Here is a 15,870-nt window from a genome sequence, read left to right as displayed (position 1 = left end):
TTAGTAAGCTGATATACTCTTTATTTTATAGAAAAAAACAATCGATAAAACTTTCAGAATAATTAAAACCTAGATGCAAAGAAAAAAAGGGCTCATGACTAGCAGAAGCAAGTCTTTTAGAAAATGTGCTGCTTGGGGCCGCTGTGGGTTTGAATCCAACACTATTCTGTTTCGTGCTAATCAAAATGCCACCTCTTATTCCCTTTAAATGTGTTGCACTTACATGTCATGAAGACATCTCTGTGAAGAAAAGTATGGAACAATATTTACATGAATGGAGCATTATTTCAGGTTTTAGCCAGCGTGGCACAGACGCTGTGCCCTCATTAGATGAGCTGCTGGTAATATTGGCCAAATGTCCATGTTCAACTTCCCTAAATTAATTATAATAGAGCACACCTTCTTCACTGTGGTTACTGTGAACATCCCTGATTGCATTGCATAAATTCACTGGTTATATTCTAACAAAAAGGGAATGATAATATAATATCAGGGCCACCTGGTGGTGTAGTGACTCACTCGGCTGACTTTGGTGCGGGCAGATGCGGGCTTGATTCTTGCTGGTGACGGTATGATTGTGATTGCGTATGGTCGTTTATCTCACTGTGTGCCCTACAGCTGATTCGTGACCAATCTAGGGTGTAGTCTCCCTTTCGCCCTAACTCAACTGGGTAAAGCTCCAGCAACCCCTGCAACTCTTTTGAGGATGTGTGGTATGGAAGATGAATGAATGAACTCTAATACCAATGAGATCAAAGAAGGCCTATGAACATTTTTTTTTGTGTGAAGACAAAGTATCAACTATTAAGCACAAAATTGATATACTTCAAGTGTAATTTATTTAATTTTGTTATGCTTAATCTCAGAAATTTAAATGCTACTACACAACAATTTGCTGTAGTAATAAAGTTGTCATCTGTCGTATCTCACTAAAGTGATTACGCGGTTGTCATGTCTGTAATGTTTTTAAATATATATTTTAATGAGAATAAAATGATTTAAATGACACTTTGATACAACGTAAATGAGTTACTTTAGAACTTGGAGAATAGACATTTATTTTATCTTTAAAATAACTCAGAACAGAGCAATGAATGTCTGAAATGCTGCCAACAAACGTGAGCACACCCCAATTGAAAACCTCAAAATTGGCCCGAAAATGTCAAAACATTGTGTGGTCATCATTATTTTCCAGCACCACCTTAACCCTCTGAGGAGTGGAGTTCCCCAGACGTTTACATGTCGCTGCTGGAATTCTCTGCCACTCTTCCATGATATCACAGATCACGTGGATGTCTCGCAGCTCCTGAATAGACGGAATGGACATGCTTGGCCAGTGCATCACCTTCAATGTTTACGTAGGGAGGGGACCGTGCTCTGGTTCACTATGCCACAGTACATGTTGTCATTGATTGTTCTCTCAATGAACCCTGCAGGCCAGCAACACTCATCCAGCTCCAGACCATGACGCCCCCGCTACCATGCTTCACTGTAGCCAAGACACACTTCTCTTTGTACCTTTTACCTGATTGCTGCCACACATGCTTGACACCATCTGAACCAAGTTTTTTCTTGGTTTTATTAGACTATATGACATGTTTCCTGTAAGCTATATCCTCAATTTTCTTGCCCTCAGCAAACCCTTGCAGGCTTCCATGTGCATTGTTCTAAAGAAGAGGCCACAGACCAATTGTATGATCTGAACACTGACAGTCTGATCCCCAAACCTCCTAAACATCTGCATTTCCAAATACAACCTCTGGATAGGATGTGGAGTGCACACACTCAGTGGAGTCTTTGGTCGACCATTGCGAGGCCTGTTTTGAGTGGAACTTGACATCCTAAATCGCTGTATAGTCTTAACCAACACTGCATCTCAATTCCAGGGTGTTGACAATCTTTTTTATAGCCTTGGCCATCTACATACACTGGGAGGGGAAATGCTTATTTGGACCGGAATTTAGGCTCATTTTGAGATTTTCACTTGGGGTGTTACTCAATTTTGTTCACAGAATTTCAGACATTCATTGCTGTGTTTTGAGTTATTTTGAAGGTGATGAATGAAAAAATGAAGTGACATTTATAGGATCTTCAACATAACTCAAAACAGAGCAACAAATATGTAAAATGCTGAGTACACCCCAAGTGAAAATCTCAAAATTAGTCTAGAATCAGGACCAATTAAGCATTTCCTTCCCTGGGTAATGCAAAGAGTTAGTGTAATGAGGTGTCAGGTCTGATTGGTTAGCAGATGTATACAATGCGGCATTGTCACTCTCATACTGGTGACAAATTATAACTCTATCCATCCCCCAAGGTGACTCCTTTCTTTCTAAAGAAACTGAGGATAAAAGTGAAGGACTGGCCAAGCATTTCTCCAGACCTAAACCCCATTGAGCATCTTTTGGGCTTCTCAAAGGCAGTTGAGAGTAAAGTCTCCAAACACCCACCAACTCTGCAATGTCATCATGAAAGAGTGGAATATGATTCCATTAGCGACCTGTGACCTCCATACCTAGGAGGGTTAAGGTGGTGCAGGAAAATTCTGGTGGAAACACACCATCATTAGGAGAATATTACATTTTAAGTACACGTGTGACAAGTAAATCAAGATATTTAATTCTTATGGGTCTAGATCAGACATGGGCAAACTGCGGACCGTTAGGCTTTTTAATCCGGCCCGCCGATGTTGTCCAATTTTTTTTTTTTTTACTCCAAGATGGCGCCGTCACGCGGAAGCCAGTGGCAGTAGCTCTGTCCACTCTTATTTGTTTTTTTGTGTTTTACAGCCCTTCTATCTTTTTTTAAATTACATTTTAATATTTTTAAATATATTCCTCTTTACTGTACATTGTACTTGATACTTTTTACTTTAATGATGAGTGATGAGTATGTTAATACTTTAGTCCTTTTTTTCCTGTTTATGTTTCATATGTACTGTTAACAGATGCAGTTTTTTATATGTATTGTATCTTGTGCTGACCCGGCCAGTCTGTCAAATTTTTAAAGTCAATGTGGCCCCCGGGCCAAAATGTTTGCCCACCCCTGGTCTAGATGAACGCCTTTCTTTGACAGCGATTTGCTATTACTAAATCTTTCAAAATTTGTTTAAGGTCAGGGGCCTTCAAATGATGTCATATGAAATTTGAACATTTAATAGTAATTCCATTCAATTATAACAACTTTTTTTAAAAGAGCATCCAGACAGCGATATCATTTTTCGCCAACCCCTATCAAAACCCCCAATAAATAAAGTTCACATTTAGGAAGAAAAGCATGATTATGAAGCTGGTTGGAATGTATTGTGAAAATCTATCCGAAATTTCAAATAAGAATGCCATCAGATTTATAGGGAGTAAAAGTAAAGTAAGAGTTAATTCTGCCTGGAAGATAAGCAGGTGCTTTCATTAGTCAGTATCCACAGCTTCTTTAATTACAGCTTTGAACCTTAAAACATTCGATCAGACTCTTTAGAGCTGTCCGAGCAGTGGCACAATGTACCGACTAGAATGCAGGGGCGGCCAAGCTCGGTCCTCGATAGCCCCTATCCAGTCTATTTTCCACACCTCCCTCCTCTACCTCTTGTTCTTAATTCTTTACTTTAATGAAAAAAGTGTTTTTTCAGTTTGCTATAGAAAATTACCATTACTTGTCCTACATGGCACAAAAGCTGTTGTTGTAAAAGTTTTTTGATGTATATTTAATTTGTCCTTTTTTTCCTTTAATATGCATATTTTCCAAATTATAAGTGATTTCTTTTCATCATTTGGTCTGGCCTAGGAATTATTCTAAAATGATCCAAATCCAGCCGTGAATGGGCACTCTTGACTTGATATTAAAAGCGCCAAGTGGTAATGATCTTAAAGCATTTGTTTTTCAAAAGAAGAAGAGTGATTCTGCATATTGTAGACCTCAGTCTCAGTCTACAGAAGATCCCACCTTGGGGTAGACTTCCTGTGTGTGACTCCAGTTTTATCTTGGTCTACAATTGTCTTTTTCTGTGTCAATATCTTTTTTTGCTACTGCAACCAAGATGGCGCTGCTCAAGTGGCAGCCGGTGGCGAGGCAGTCATTGTTCTATTAGGTTACCGTATTTACTCGCATATAAGCCGCCCACGTGTATAAGCCCCACCCTGAAAGTTGCCTTGAAATGTTAGAATTTTACAATTTCTCGCGTATTAGCCGCCCCTTGATTCCGAATTTTCACCACCATATTCATAGTTTTAATAAGGAGTACAAATCTGTTACTTTGAAGGGAGTCTTTTGAAAAGTCATCACGTGATATTTCTGAGATACTGTATGAATCAAAAACACATTATTAGGTTCAATATCATAAGGAACTTAATATCCCTGTTTTTGGAAATGCAAAAGATCAAGTTATTCAATTACAAAAAACAAATATGTTAATCATAATGAAAATGTGATGCTTTCTAATTACAGAAATTACATTTTTCTTACCAGTTTTAAGATGTTTGTGCAGCCCTATTGCTTCTAATGTCAAAATATCTAAATTTTTCGATGGTTGTTATTACTCCAACAGTTGTCACTTTCAAACAAGAAATGAAACGGGAAAAAAATCAAAGTGGAATTTTGTTTTATCTAAAAATAAAGCCTAACTGTATCTGGCGAAAAAAATGTAGACGGCTGTGCCCCGACTTTGCTAAGATGGCCGTACCCCGAGCGATTAGTGACGTGAACCTTTTGCATTTCATCAAGATAAGTTTTTTTCATGAATTTCATTCATAGACATCAAAATAAATTTTGTTTAGCCTTTTCTGTTTATCTTCTCTATTTTGAAATAAATGACCGTATCGAAATTCACTTGCGTCATGACGTCACGGCGCATGCAACAGCACCATTTTGTTGTGACATCATCGTGTCATGGCACGTCAAATTAGTTTTTTTTGAGTTGTGTTTTTATGCGCATATAAGCCGTCACCTTGATTCAGTCATCATTTTTTTGCATGACAAAAGTGTGTAGTTTATGTGTAAATACGGTAGTTTCTTTCTTCTAGTCCTGGACATTTTTGAACCATTAATGCCAGGAGGGCTACCGGTCCTGATGACCAGCTCCAGACTACTGAGGGACTGTGTAGATCAGCTTGGAAGAGTGATTCTCCATATTTTCAATCTGAGCCTCAGTCTCCAGAAGGTGATAGCCTTCTGGGGGCTTCCTGTGTGTGGTTCCAGCGTTATCGAGGTCTATATGGTCTCTTTCTGTGTCTGTGGTTGCTACCGCTACAAACTGAATTTCTCGAATATGGGATGACTAAAGGTTAACCTAACCTAGCCTGCAAAAAGTCTGTAAACGTTAGAATTTATTTTGCAAGGAAATAAAAGAAGGCTGAACTTTGAATTTTTGAAAAGCGTTCAGCATGACATTAAGATGGACAAATTAGTTACAGAAATCAGGACAGTTTCAAATGTCCCTGGAGCCAAGCGAGTAGGATATGAGGCCTGAGTGGAGCGATAATTGAAACGCTTTGAAGGCTAGATGTTCAACAACTTGGTCACAGCAAAAGTAATCAACACTAAGGCTAACATGGAGTAGGTCACTCGAGCTAATATAAAAAAAACAGGTCATGTGCGCATTATAAAAGTTGAAGAAAGTGGCGTGGTTGATATTGAGGCCAAAGTGCTGAAAACTGACTTCAAGGATATTTACAGTAGCCCTGGGGGATAAAACGATAACACTAAATATTGTCAAAAAATGTCTGTGAACTATGAACGGCAATTTCACAACCTGAACATCACAAATAACGGGGGAGTTTATGCGACGTGAACGCTAGTTCCAGACCAACGTTCATTAAACGAAGAAGATAGTAGGGAACAAGCAGCTATTTTTAGCATGGTTAGCGGAAGAGCTAACACAGAGCATGAAAGAAAAAAAAGACTATAACGCAGCCAAAATAAGCAATTTTGAGATGCTGGACAACACCTAACCAATCCACTAAAAGATCCAAATAAAGTCTCCCTGTCGTTTTTTTTCTTTAATTTAAATAAATGCTTCTTAAAATACCTGTGCATAAACAGCAGCCATATTGATAATTCCCTTAACACATTTTAACCCACTCTCAGGATGTAATTCTTTTCAAGGAATTACCCCATTTTATGTAAATGTTATGAAAACATTGCAAAAATCTAAAGCTTTTAAACTTGGATTAAAATGGGTTAAGTTCAACCATCTTAAAAAAATGGCTACATTAGGTACATTTATATAATTTCTTTTTGTGAGGCTGGAAATAGTCTGCTTGTCAATGATGATGTCTTCAGTTGTTTTTTTCAATTATTTCACATTGCACGGCAACTTTTGGTTTGAAGGCAAATATATAAAAATAAAGACTCCTGGAGCCCAAGGAGTTGCGTGACTGTGCAACACCACCTGTTATGCTTTCGACTCCAATTTTTAGCTACCCACTAAGTCATTTGAATTGATTATTTGTTGATTTACTATTAGTGACTAAGTGTAGCTTCTTGGTTAAGAAAAATGATTGAATGACATAACAATTTTCTAAAATATTTTCTGACTCTTGAGCGAGTCAGTTAAAATACAGTTTATCTCAACAATATCCGTAATCAATATCTTGTTCAAGTGTCAAAAGGAATCAAATTTGATACAAACGGGATTGTTTTCATCTGCTACAACAGTGTTGTAGCAGATGAAAAGCAACATAAGATTTAGTATCATGTAATGCATTTATCAAACATCAGACACACAGAAGTGTTTTACTAAAGGGAATAAACACCTGGCAATTGTGTACACCCACAATGAAAAGTTTTGAAATTCACTATTCAGTTGAATGGAGTCCAAAAACCTTTGACCGTGTGTTAAAAATATCTTCTAATGCCCTTTAAAAACATTTGGGATATATTAATGGGTCAAAAAGAGACCCACTAATAATGCTTGGGGAATTCTGACCCCAATTAGTTGTATAACCCAATTTTTCTTGGTTTAATTTACCCAAGTTGTTTCATCTATCACTGAGTAATATGGTTACACTTAGACAAAATTGTCTTATTTTTAAACCAACTGGTTTTATAGTGTATCTTTCAATCTTTTGAAGTGCCTCTATCTCCTTGTTTTTTTTTTTTTTTTTTTGGGGGGGGGGGGTGTTGTTGTCATTGTTTTTGCGTACCTGAGCTCTTCTATTTCGTTTCATTACTGTGGCAGCCAGTTTTTATTTGTTTTTTCCAAGAAATTCAATTGTTTCATCTGGATCTTTATCATGTGTTGTGCAGGAAATCGTACTACCAGGGACCAATACATGTGGATAATGAGTTGAGTCATTTTTTGGACTTACATGCAGTCAAATATACGGGTGTTAGATTGCTAGCATGTGGGCTGACTGCCCTAGTCAACGTCGTGGGAACCATAACAAGGCTTTAGCTGACGATGTTGCCTTGGCCAGTGTCGCCAAAAGTGCACAAGTTAAATAAATAAATCCTAGTTTTAATTCCAGATGGAAATTTATTATCTTATCAATTGCCAGATTTGCCTGTAGGTTGAGGGTCCTCAATATAAGATATTTTCCATCAGTAGATACTATGTGAATGAAGCCCAAGACATAGAGGTGTCTCCTTTTCCATGAGGCAGGGGTGCCATGTTTTAGTGCTTCAGCCTGCAGTTGAATTGATATGTAAAAACTTTTTTTTTACTCCTTTAACCCACTTCCAATGTTCTATGATAAATACAATGGGTATACTAATTTTCCATTTGGTCGTACCTTTGCTGGCACCTGAACTGTGGTCTCTTAAGAACGCTGACCGCAAATATATATAAATAATTAGTTACTATTTGAATAGTTATGGATCTGTGCTAGTCTTGATCATTTATTTTTAAATACATTTTGAGAATATGATATAGTTTAATTAGTGTGTAAAAATGTTGATTTTTGAACAATTGAACCTGACAATGCTTTGGGAATAACATTTGACTAGTCAAAACCAAACTATTCCTTAAAAAGCAATATGAACATAAACTAGGTCATTTAGGCATTTTTATTCAAGGTGGACTGACTTTTGCAGCCAGTGTTTGTGAATATTAGAGTAAAAAAACGTTTTTTCATTTTTCATTTTCTTTGTGGAAAAGTGTCATCTTCAGGTTTGTCCGAAGAACTGATGTAATCTTTTTTTTTTCTTTTTAAAGTGGTGTGTGTGCTACTTTTGTGAGATATTTTACCAAATAAAATAGTTTGGAAGATGGATTGTAGAAATGAATAAAATCTAGATCCTTGATACTGAATTGATTTGGGGGCCTAGGGCTTGAGTTAAGATGTTACTTAAGTGCCAATATTATTCATTTGTGTAGTCTCAGCCTAAACCTTTGTAAGTGCTTGGAAGCGCTTTGTAATTATATTGTCCTGGCATACATATAAGGCGGGAAAACAATTAGCCATATGAATCCATCAAAATGTGTTTGGATGGAAATCCTTTACATAAGAGTTCATTTTACCTTATCCTCATCAAGAAATGCCTTCTCTTTTTTTCAACTGTGGTCATGTGAAGCCCTTTGAGACATTGTGATTAAGTGCAATTTATACATAAATGACTGATACTTTCATAAAGGGCATTAGACTCTATAGGTCTGCTAATTAATAATTAGTTTGGGGTGACGACATTTTTATTTAATCCCTGATTGGACAGCAATTGGGTGGTATGAGGGGCTTAATTAGGTGTTCAATTCAATTTTTTTTTTTCATCTCATTAAGTTTTGGTAGTTTAATTGACGTCCCTTTGTTGTTTTAGTGCATGACGGGATACAAGAAATGCACATATTAAAAGCAAAGCCGAGAGGCAAATCAGATAAAACCATGTTTTCAGTCAGGCAGGATTATTGATTGAATTATTCAATTATGTTAAATGCCACAGTTACAGAGATAATTTATTCGGAAATGTAGTTTTCTTTTGGGAATATATGCATATGCGAATAGGTATAGGTGCACGTACACGTACCTGTACACGTCTACGTCGACGTATACATATACATATACATATACATATACATATACATATACATAATTGGTATAAAAGAACCCTGTCCACAACCTCAGTCTCTCAAACTCATAACTCCACTATGGCCAAGACCAAAGAGCCGTCGAAGAACAACAGAGACAAAACTGTAGACCAGCACCGACCGGGCTGGGAAGACTGAATCTGCAATAAGTAAAACGCTTGGTGTAAAGAAATCAACTCTGGGCGCAATTATTAGAAAACGGAAGACATTCAAGACCACTTATAATCTTCTTGATCTGGGGCTCCATGCAAGATCTCACCTCACAGGGTCAAAATGATCACAAGAATGGTGAGGAAAAAAACTCAGAAACACACAGGGGGACCTAGTGAATGAGCTACAGACAGCTGGGACAACAGTAACAAAGGCTACTATCAGTAACACAATCCGCCGCCAGGCACTCAAATTCTGCACTTCCAGACGTGTCCCCCTGTGAAACCAGTACTTATCCAGGGCCACCTGCGCTTCGCAAGAGAGCGTTTGGATGATCCAGAAGAGGACTGGAAGAATGTGTTACGGTCAGATGAAACCAAAATATAACTTTTTGGGAGAAACAGGTTCCCGTGTTTGGAGGAAAGAATACTGAATTGCATCCGAAGAACACCATAACCACTGTGAAGCATGGGGGTAGAAACATCATGCTTTGGGGCTGTTTTTCTGCAAAGGGACCAGGACGGCTGATCTGTGTAAAGAAAACAATGAAAGGTCCATGTATCGAGAGGTTTTGAGTGAAAATCTCCACCCATCAGCAAAGACATTGAAGATGAGACGGTGCGGGGCCTTTCAACATGACAATGATCCCAAACCTACAGCCAGGGCAACAAAGGTGTGGCTTCGTAAGAAGCATTTCAAGGTCCTGGAGTGGCCTAGGCAATCTTCGATCTCAACCTCATAGAAAATCTGTGGAGGGAGTTGAAGTTCCGTGTCACCCAAAGACAGCCCCAAAACATCACTGCTCTAGAGATCTGCAAGAATGAATGGGCCAAAATACCAGCAACAGTGTGTGAAAAGCTTGTGAAGAGTTACAGAAAACGTTTGGGATCCATTATTGCCAAAAAAGGGTACATAACAAAGTATTGAGATGAAATTTTGGTATTGACTAAATAACTATTTTTTCACCTGATTTGCAAATTAATTATTTTAAAATCAAACCATGTGAACATTGCATTTTGCCAAGAAAGAAGATGCAAACATGCAGAGCTCAGCCACAATTTCCAAGGACACTAAGCTTGTGGTACCTACAGAAAATAACAAAAAAAAAAACAGCATGAGGGATTAACCGTGTAGTTAAGTGAATATGGCATGACGAATGGACGTCATCAACACAGAAGTGTGAAAGAAGAGGCAGGGAACATCGACAAGGATGAGAATGAAGAAGGTGGTTTGCTGTTTGCTAGAACGGGTTCAGGAGATTGATAACAAAATGGTTAGAGTGGTCGAATTTGGCAAGCATCTTGACAGTGTCATGTCCTCGTACCAAAGCATATTTGTACAAGTAAGGAAATGGTGGACGCCATGTTCACGGTGTACTTAAAACACCTCGCATAAAGAAGCTCCTGCAGAAAGGCTCCCATACGGCGCCTCCTGAATAATCCATCAATGATCCAATGTTTCTTGAATTACTATTATTATTAATTGAATCAAAGATAAGAGTATTTTCAGTGTGATCACAGTATTTACAAGTGTTTTTCATTTATAGATTATATATAGATATTACTACATTAGTCTTTTTATTTGCCTATAACTAATACTTAATAAATACGCTGGTTGATAATTGTACGTGTTGTTTTTATAGGCACGAAAACATGTGTAGTAATCATAGTGAAAATCCTACTTATATATTATATATATATATATTAGATATTTCTTCATCAGATCCATTCCTAGATGCTAGAACAGGGATGGTCAAACTTTTCGGCCCAGGGGCCACATTGACTTTAAAAATTTGACAGATGGGCCGGGTCAGCACATGATACGATACATTTAAAAAACTGCATCGGTTAACAGTACATATGAAACATAGACAGAAAAAAAGGACTAAAGTATTAACATACTCATCACTCATCATTAAAGTAAAAAGTATAAATTACAAAGTAAAGTAAAAAGGAATGTATTAAGAAATATTAAAATGTAATTTAAAAAAAGAGAGGGGCTGTAATACACGCTTCCGCGTGACAGCGCCATCTTGGGGAAAAAATAAAAAATAAACAATATTTGGACAACGTCGGCGGACTGGATTAAAATGCATTGCGGCCCGGATGTGGCCGTAGTTTGCCCATGTCTGTGCTAGAAGGATAAAAGTATTGTGTCTTAGACTTGAACATGTTTTGATCCTAAATATGCGAATCAACCACAGAACAAAAGCTAGAGAGCCTGTGAAGATACTGGATGAAGCTGATAAGAAACTCATTATCCATGGTGAAATGAGTCAAGGGCTGAAAGGCCACCCACCAAGATGGACACCATTACTCCTAATGAAATATTGTTCCACTTCTGCCTTAAGTGTAATAAAAACACGTGGCATTTAACACAATTAAATTATTTAGCATGATAAGATTTCCTGGGACTGAACAGGAAAGCTATAGTGTGATTTCACATTGCAAAATGAAAAAAGGTGTTTTTTGCACAGTATATATTTCCATGCACAATGCATTTGTGGGGAATATAACAACTCACTGGTGCGGGACTGGTATGCTCTCCCACAATTTAATATTTTTTACGGAGCATGGACATGTATATCCAATTGACATGCCCTCGGGTTTAGTTAAACTGAATAAACTCTTATTTATTCACCAAAATTGTGGGTGCGATATATTTTGAGTTTCTCTAACTGCCACAGTAAGGTTTTTTTAATATTCCCTATTTACTCTTTCAATACATCAAATTCTATGGTGTTCTACCAAACATTCAAGTCAAAATCAACTGAGCAACCTGAAACGCAACATGGCTGTCTGCCACTATTTAAAACATAGGCTCAGAATGAACGATTGAATTTAATTTTAAGTCCAATGGAGCTGGAGAAGTGGGGCCTCGGGTAGTGTGACATATCTACAGATTGGCAATTAAGAATTTTATCTTGTTGTGACGCATAATGTGACACGTTCTGACACAACAACTATTTGTAACTGCATAAGCAGTGTGTCCTCTTCAAACCCCCTTCATATTTTTATTTCTCCCTGAGAATGCAGATGACAGCAGCATGTGACACACGTGTTCCTGCACCCCACACAAATGAAAGAAACAGTGAATCCCCATATCCAATCTTGTTTAAAGTGAATGTGTAGATGCGAGCAGAGCGGAGCAGATGCCCATCTAATCTATTATAATGCGAAGTGCCTATGTTGCCATTACTGATTGACAGTTGTCTCGCCTACCGACAGCATCAGCTGCTGTCGCACCGCACTCTTCGCGGCAGTACATGATGATTAAGCAGGCTCTCTTCTTGTAGTGTGACAAACTATCCATTCCAAACTACACTTTGACATCATGATACAATGTCATGCAATCTAACAATGTGAAGAAAAAAAAACGTGTCGTCTGCATCAGACTTAATTGATTAGAAGTTTTGGCGCCTGAACTCTTTGTAAAAGATCACACTGTCAATAGAAGGCTCTCAACGCACCTGCCAACACTAAAATTGTTGGTGACCAGTAACATGGAAAGACCTATAAAATAAAGCATCGGCTTTTTTGTATTTATATAAAAGAAATAAACATAAAAACAAAGAATACTTTTGTAACTCAACCAAGAAGTGTTTCAGACTTTGAAAACCCCAGTTTAAAACAAAATTAATAATTTATGAATTGATTCTTTATCTAAGCAGTTGGCGCCTCGTAGTGTAGGGGTTCACTCGCCTGACTTCGGTGCGTGCAAGCACGAACTTGATTCCCACTGGTGGTGGTATGATTGGGAGTGCGGATAGTCGTTTGTCTCTCTGTGTGCTCTACGAGTGACTGACGACCAGTCTAAGGTGTAGTCTGCCTTTTGCCCTGAGGCAGCTGGGTTAGGCTCCAGCAATCCCTGCAACCCTTTCGATGAGGAGTGGTATGGAAGATGATTAAAGGAATGAAAACAGAAAGGGGATACTGGAGCATATCCCAACAAACAATAGGAAGCACACTATCCTACCTACAGACAACTTAAGAGTGTTCAATCATTTTTTGGTAGGTAAGGAAAACTGAGTACGAAGAGAAAACCCCTGCCTGTACGGGGACAACATGCACACGCAACGTAGGAAGGTCGGAATCCACCCGGAATTATTAAACCCTCCAGATGAGAAATGTAAAGCGGACGTGCTACACACTCTTCATCCATGCCTAAATATGAATTTATTTTCCACTCATATAAACAAAACTGCCTTTTCTAGAAATGAGTTTGTTTTCTTGTAACAAGAATAGGATATAATAGATAGGAAACCTAAATGCTTTGTCCTCCTGTTTACATGTTTGGTTTACACTCTTGGCAATTTTCTTCATATTGATGTGGCTGTGTGAGTTTAGTTGAGCATTCTGAGCCCAATAGAAATACAGGTGGCTAATTCGTGAAACATTGGAGTTTGAGGTTTGGCAGTGTGTTTTCTAAAATGGAGATGCAATAATTGCTATTATATCACTGTGAAAAGATAATATGTATGTTAAATGTGTTACAAAGGACTTGGGTGAACATTCTTAGAAATTCCTGAGTTTATCCTCCCGCGATGCACGTAGGAGGGAGGAGAGCTGACAGGAAGAAAGAGTCAAGATGAAGAATATAATGAAATTGAGAGCTGCCAACATTTTTCAAACAAGTCCGGAAAATACCTGTGAAATGTATTGCTGAGAGGACAATTTCGCTGTCCATTCAAAAACATCTTTAATAAATATTACATTTTAATACCTTAAATGAGAGGCAGGTTGCAAAGAGAACATTTACTGCTGATTTTAAGGACTGTCATGTCTCTTATGTTCCTCTGTTGTGCATTTATTAATCATTTCCTGACAGAAATCCACAGTTACAGCAGGACAGAATAAATCCTCAGTTGATGCAAACACGAATGGGCTTTTTGGATTACCCTGACAACAAGCTTCCACGTGTGGATGCCCCTTTGTCAACTCCCCTGAAACAGGACTGACCTCTGAGACACTTACAACTTTATTTCTTTGATGGGACTTTGGGTTGTATGAAGCCTCATCAGCACCCGATGAGGGCTGGTTGGTTGTGAGGTCAATACTGGTGGAGACAGGAGGAGAATGGCTCTCCTGCGCATCTCTGCAGACTTGCTGGGAGAGGAAGGAGAGGTTCTGCCACAGCTCAGACATACAAACCTTAAGTTGGTTACGTTCACTCAGCAGTTTTTCTTTCTCACAGACCTATGGAGGGATAATACATAGTTGAAACCACAAAGATGTATGCAATAAAGGATGCTGCTTGTTCAAATACATAAAAATTAAGGGTCTCGCTCTTCATGCTTTAATTTGTGTTATTCATTAAAAAATTCAAACAAATGCATTGATAGAATTGAGAAAAATATAACCTCAAGTTTTGTTTTTGCTCTTATTTTTATTAGCTTGATTTAAATGCCCCAATATCACCTTTATCTACTGAATTCTAAAGTTGGAACTTTGCTTAGCCACAACCCATAGTCCATTTCCTTGTAAAATAATCAAATAGCACAAAAACAGCTTTACGTTAATTTCATTGTTTCAACTAACGTCACAGACATAGGATGTATTCGCACACTCCATCCTCTTTGGTTTAGTTTCATTACAGTGGTGACCAGCATTTGAGTTGTTTTTTAGGTACCGTATTTTCACGTCTATAAGGCGCACATTAAAGTCTTAAATTTTCTCCAAAATAGACAGGGAGTCTTATAATCCAGTGCGCTTCATATAGGTACAAAAAAACTAAAATTGTTATCACGATAAAATAAAATAAATCAGTCGACAACTACGGCAAGAAGCCCCCGACTATTTTCCCGTATATAAAGTACTGCGCAGTGACTGCTGGGAAATAGAGTTCTTAATACGCCCAATTCTTCAATAAACCCAATATGCGAGCACACTAATTTGATGGTGATGAAGTGAGTGCATTGTAAAAATAAATAAACTATGTCCATGTATTAGTCTATTATTGTCTAATGAATAACAAGCATACTAAATCTATCTGTGTTGAAACGCTAGGGTATGAGAGGAAGCTACCATTGGCAAAAGAGAAAGAAAGAAAGAAAATCCATGACCATGCATCAATTAAATATAAGATTAGGAATTCGAAAAGCCACTAAACTAAATTTTTCATCTTTTTCATTTGCATTTTATGATTTCTGGGCTAATTTTTCACAACTTATATTTATCGCCGCGGCTTCTTAACTGTTTAACTTGAGTTCCCCTTTGGCGGCGGTGTTTGTTGACAAATGTTTTGAAAAATCGATCAAAAGAAAATTGCCTTTGACGACTTTTAATAATGTTTCTAAAATGCAAAAGACAAACGTCATCAAAGTGGGAAATCGCACGACTGGTGAACACTTTTTCATGTTTTTTCCATAAATTTGGAAAATGTGTTTCCCCCTCTTTTTTCTGATTTGTGCTGTTGCAATGGTGGCTGCTTCTTTCTCAGCCGCCTTCACGTTGAATTCCTCGTGTATTGCCGAGCATTGCATTTACTCATTCTCCATTGAGAGATCATTTGGTGCCCACTGACCCAGCTCGTCAAAAAAACAAAAGAATCTTGAAACATGATGAGTTGTTATCAACTGGGAGTCTGTCTAAGCCTTAGACTCTAAACCAGTCGGCCACAGCTTCTTCCAAGCATAAGTTTAAGGAGACAACGAGTCAAAGAAAAATGGAGGGTTGAAAATCAATGCATCCGTGACAATATTTTCAAAA

The 15,870-nt window shown here is 37.9% G+C and overlaps 2 protein-coding genes across 2 annotated transcripts in view; one reads left to right on the top strand and one right to left on the bottom strand.

Annotated features, from left to right (window-relative positions):
- gja10a (gap junction protein alpha 10 a) overlaps window positions 1-88 on the top strand; it is a 15,766-nt gene extending 15,678 nt beyond the window's left edge. The window contains exon 3 of the mRNA XM_077731108.1: window positions 1-88. This exon is cut by the window's left edge and continues 1,206 nt beyond it. The gene's annotated coding sequence lies outside the window, so the exon portion shown is untranslated.
- Window positions 1-15,870, bottom strand: part of LOC144206256 (transcription regulator protein BACH2-like) — a 48,272-nt gene that overhangs the window by 819 nt on the left and 31,583 nt on the right. The window contains exon 5 of the mRNA XM_077731107.1: window positions 1-14,358. This exon is cut by the window's left edge and continues 819 nt beyond it. Within this exon, the coding sequence (XP_077587233.1) occupies window positions 13,930-14,358 (429 nt within the window). The 3' untranslated portion in view covers window positions 1-13,929. The remainder of the gene's footprint in view (window positions 14,359-15,870) is intronic.

Source organism: Stigmatopora nigra, chromosome 13, assembly GCF_051989575.1.
Source record: "Stigmatopora nigra isolate UIUO_SnigA chromosome 13, RoL_Snig_1.1, whole genome shotgun sequence".
NCBI lineage: Eukaryota > Metazoa > Chordata > Actinopteri > Syngnathiformes > Syngnathidae > Stigmatopora > Stigmatopora nigra.
This window is presented reverse-complemented; position numbering and strand designations above follow the sequence as displayed.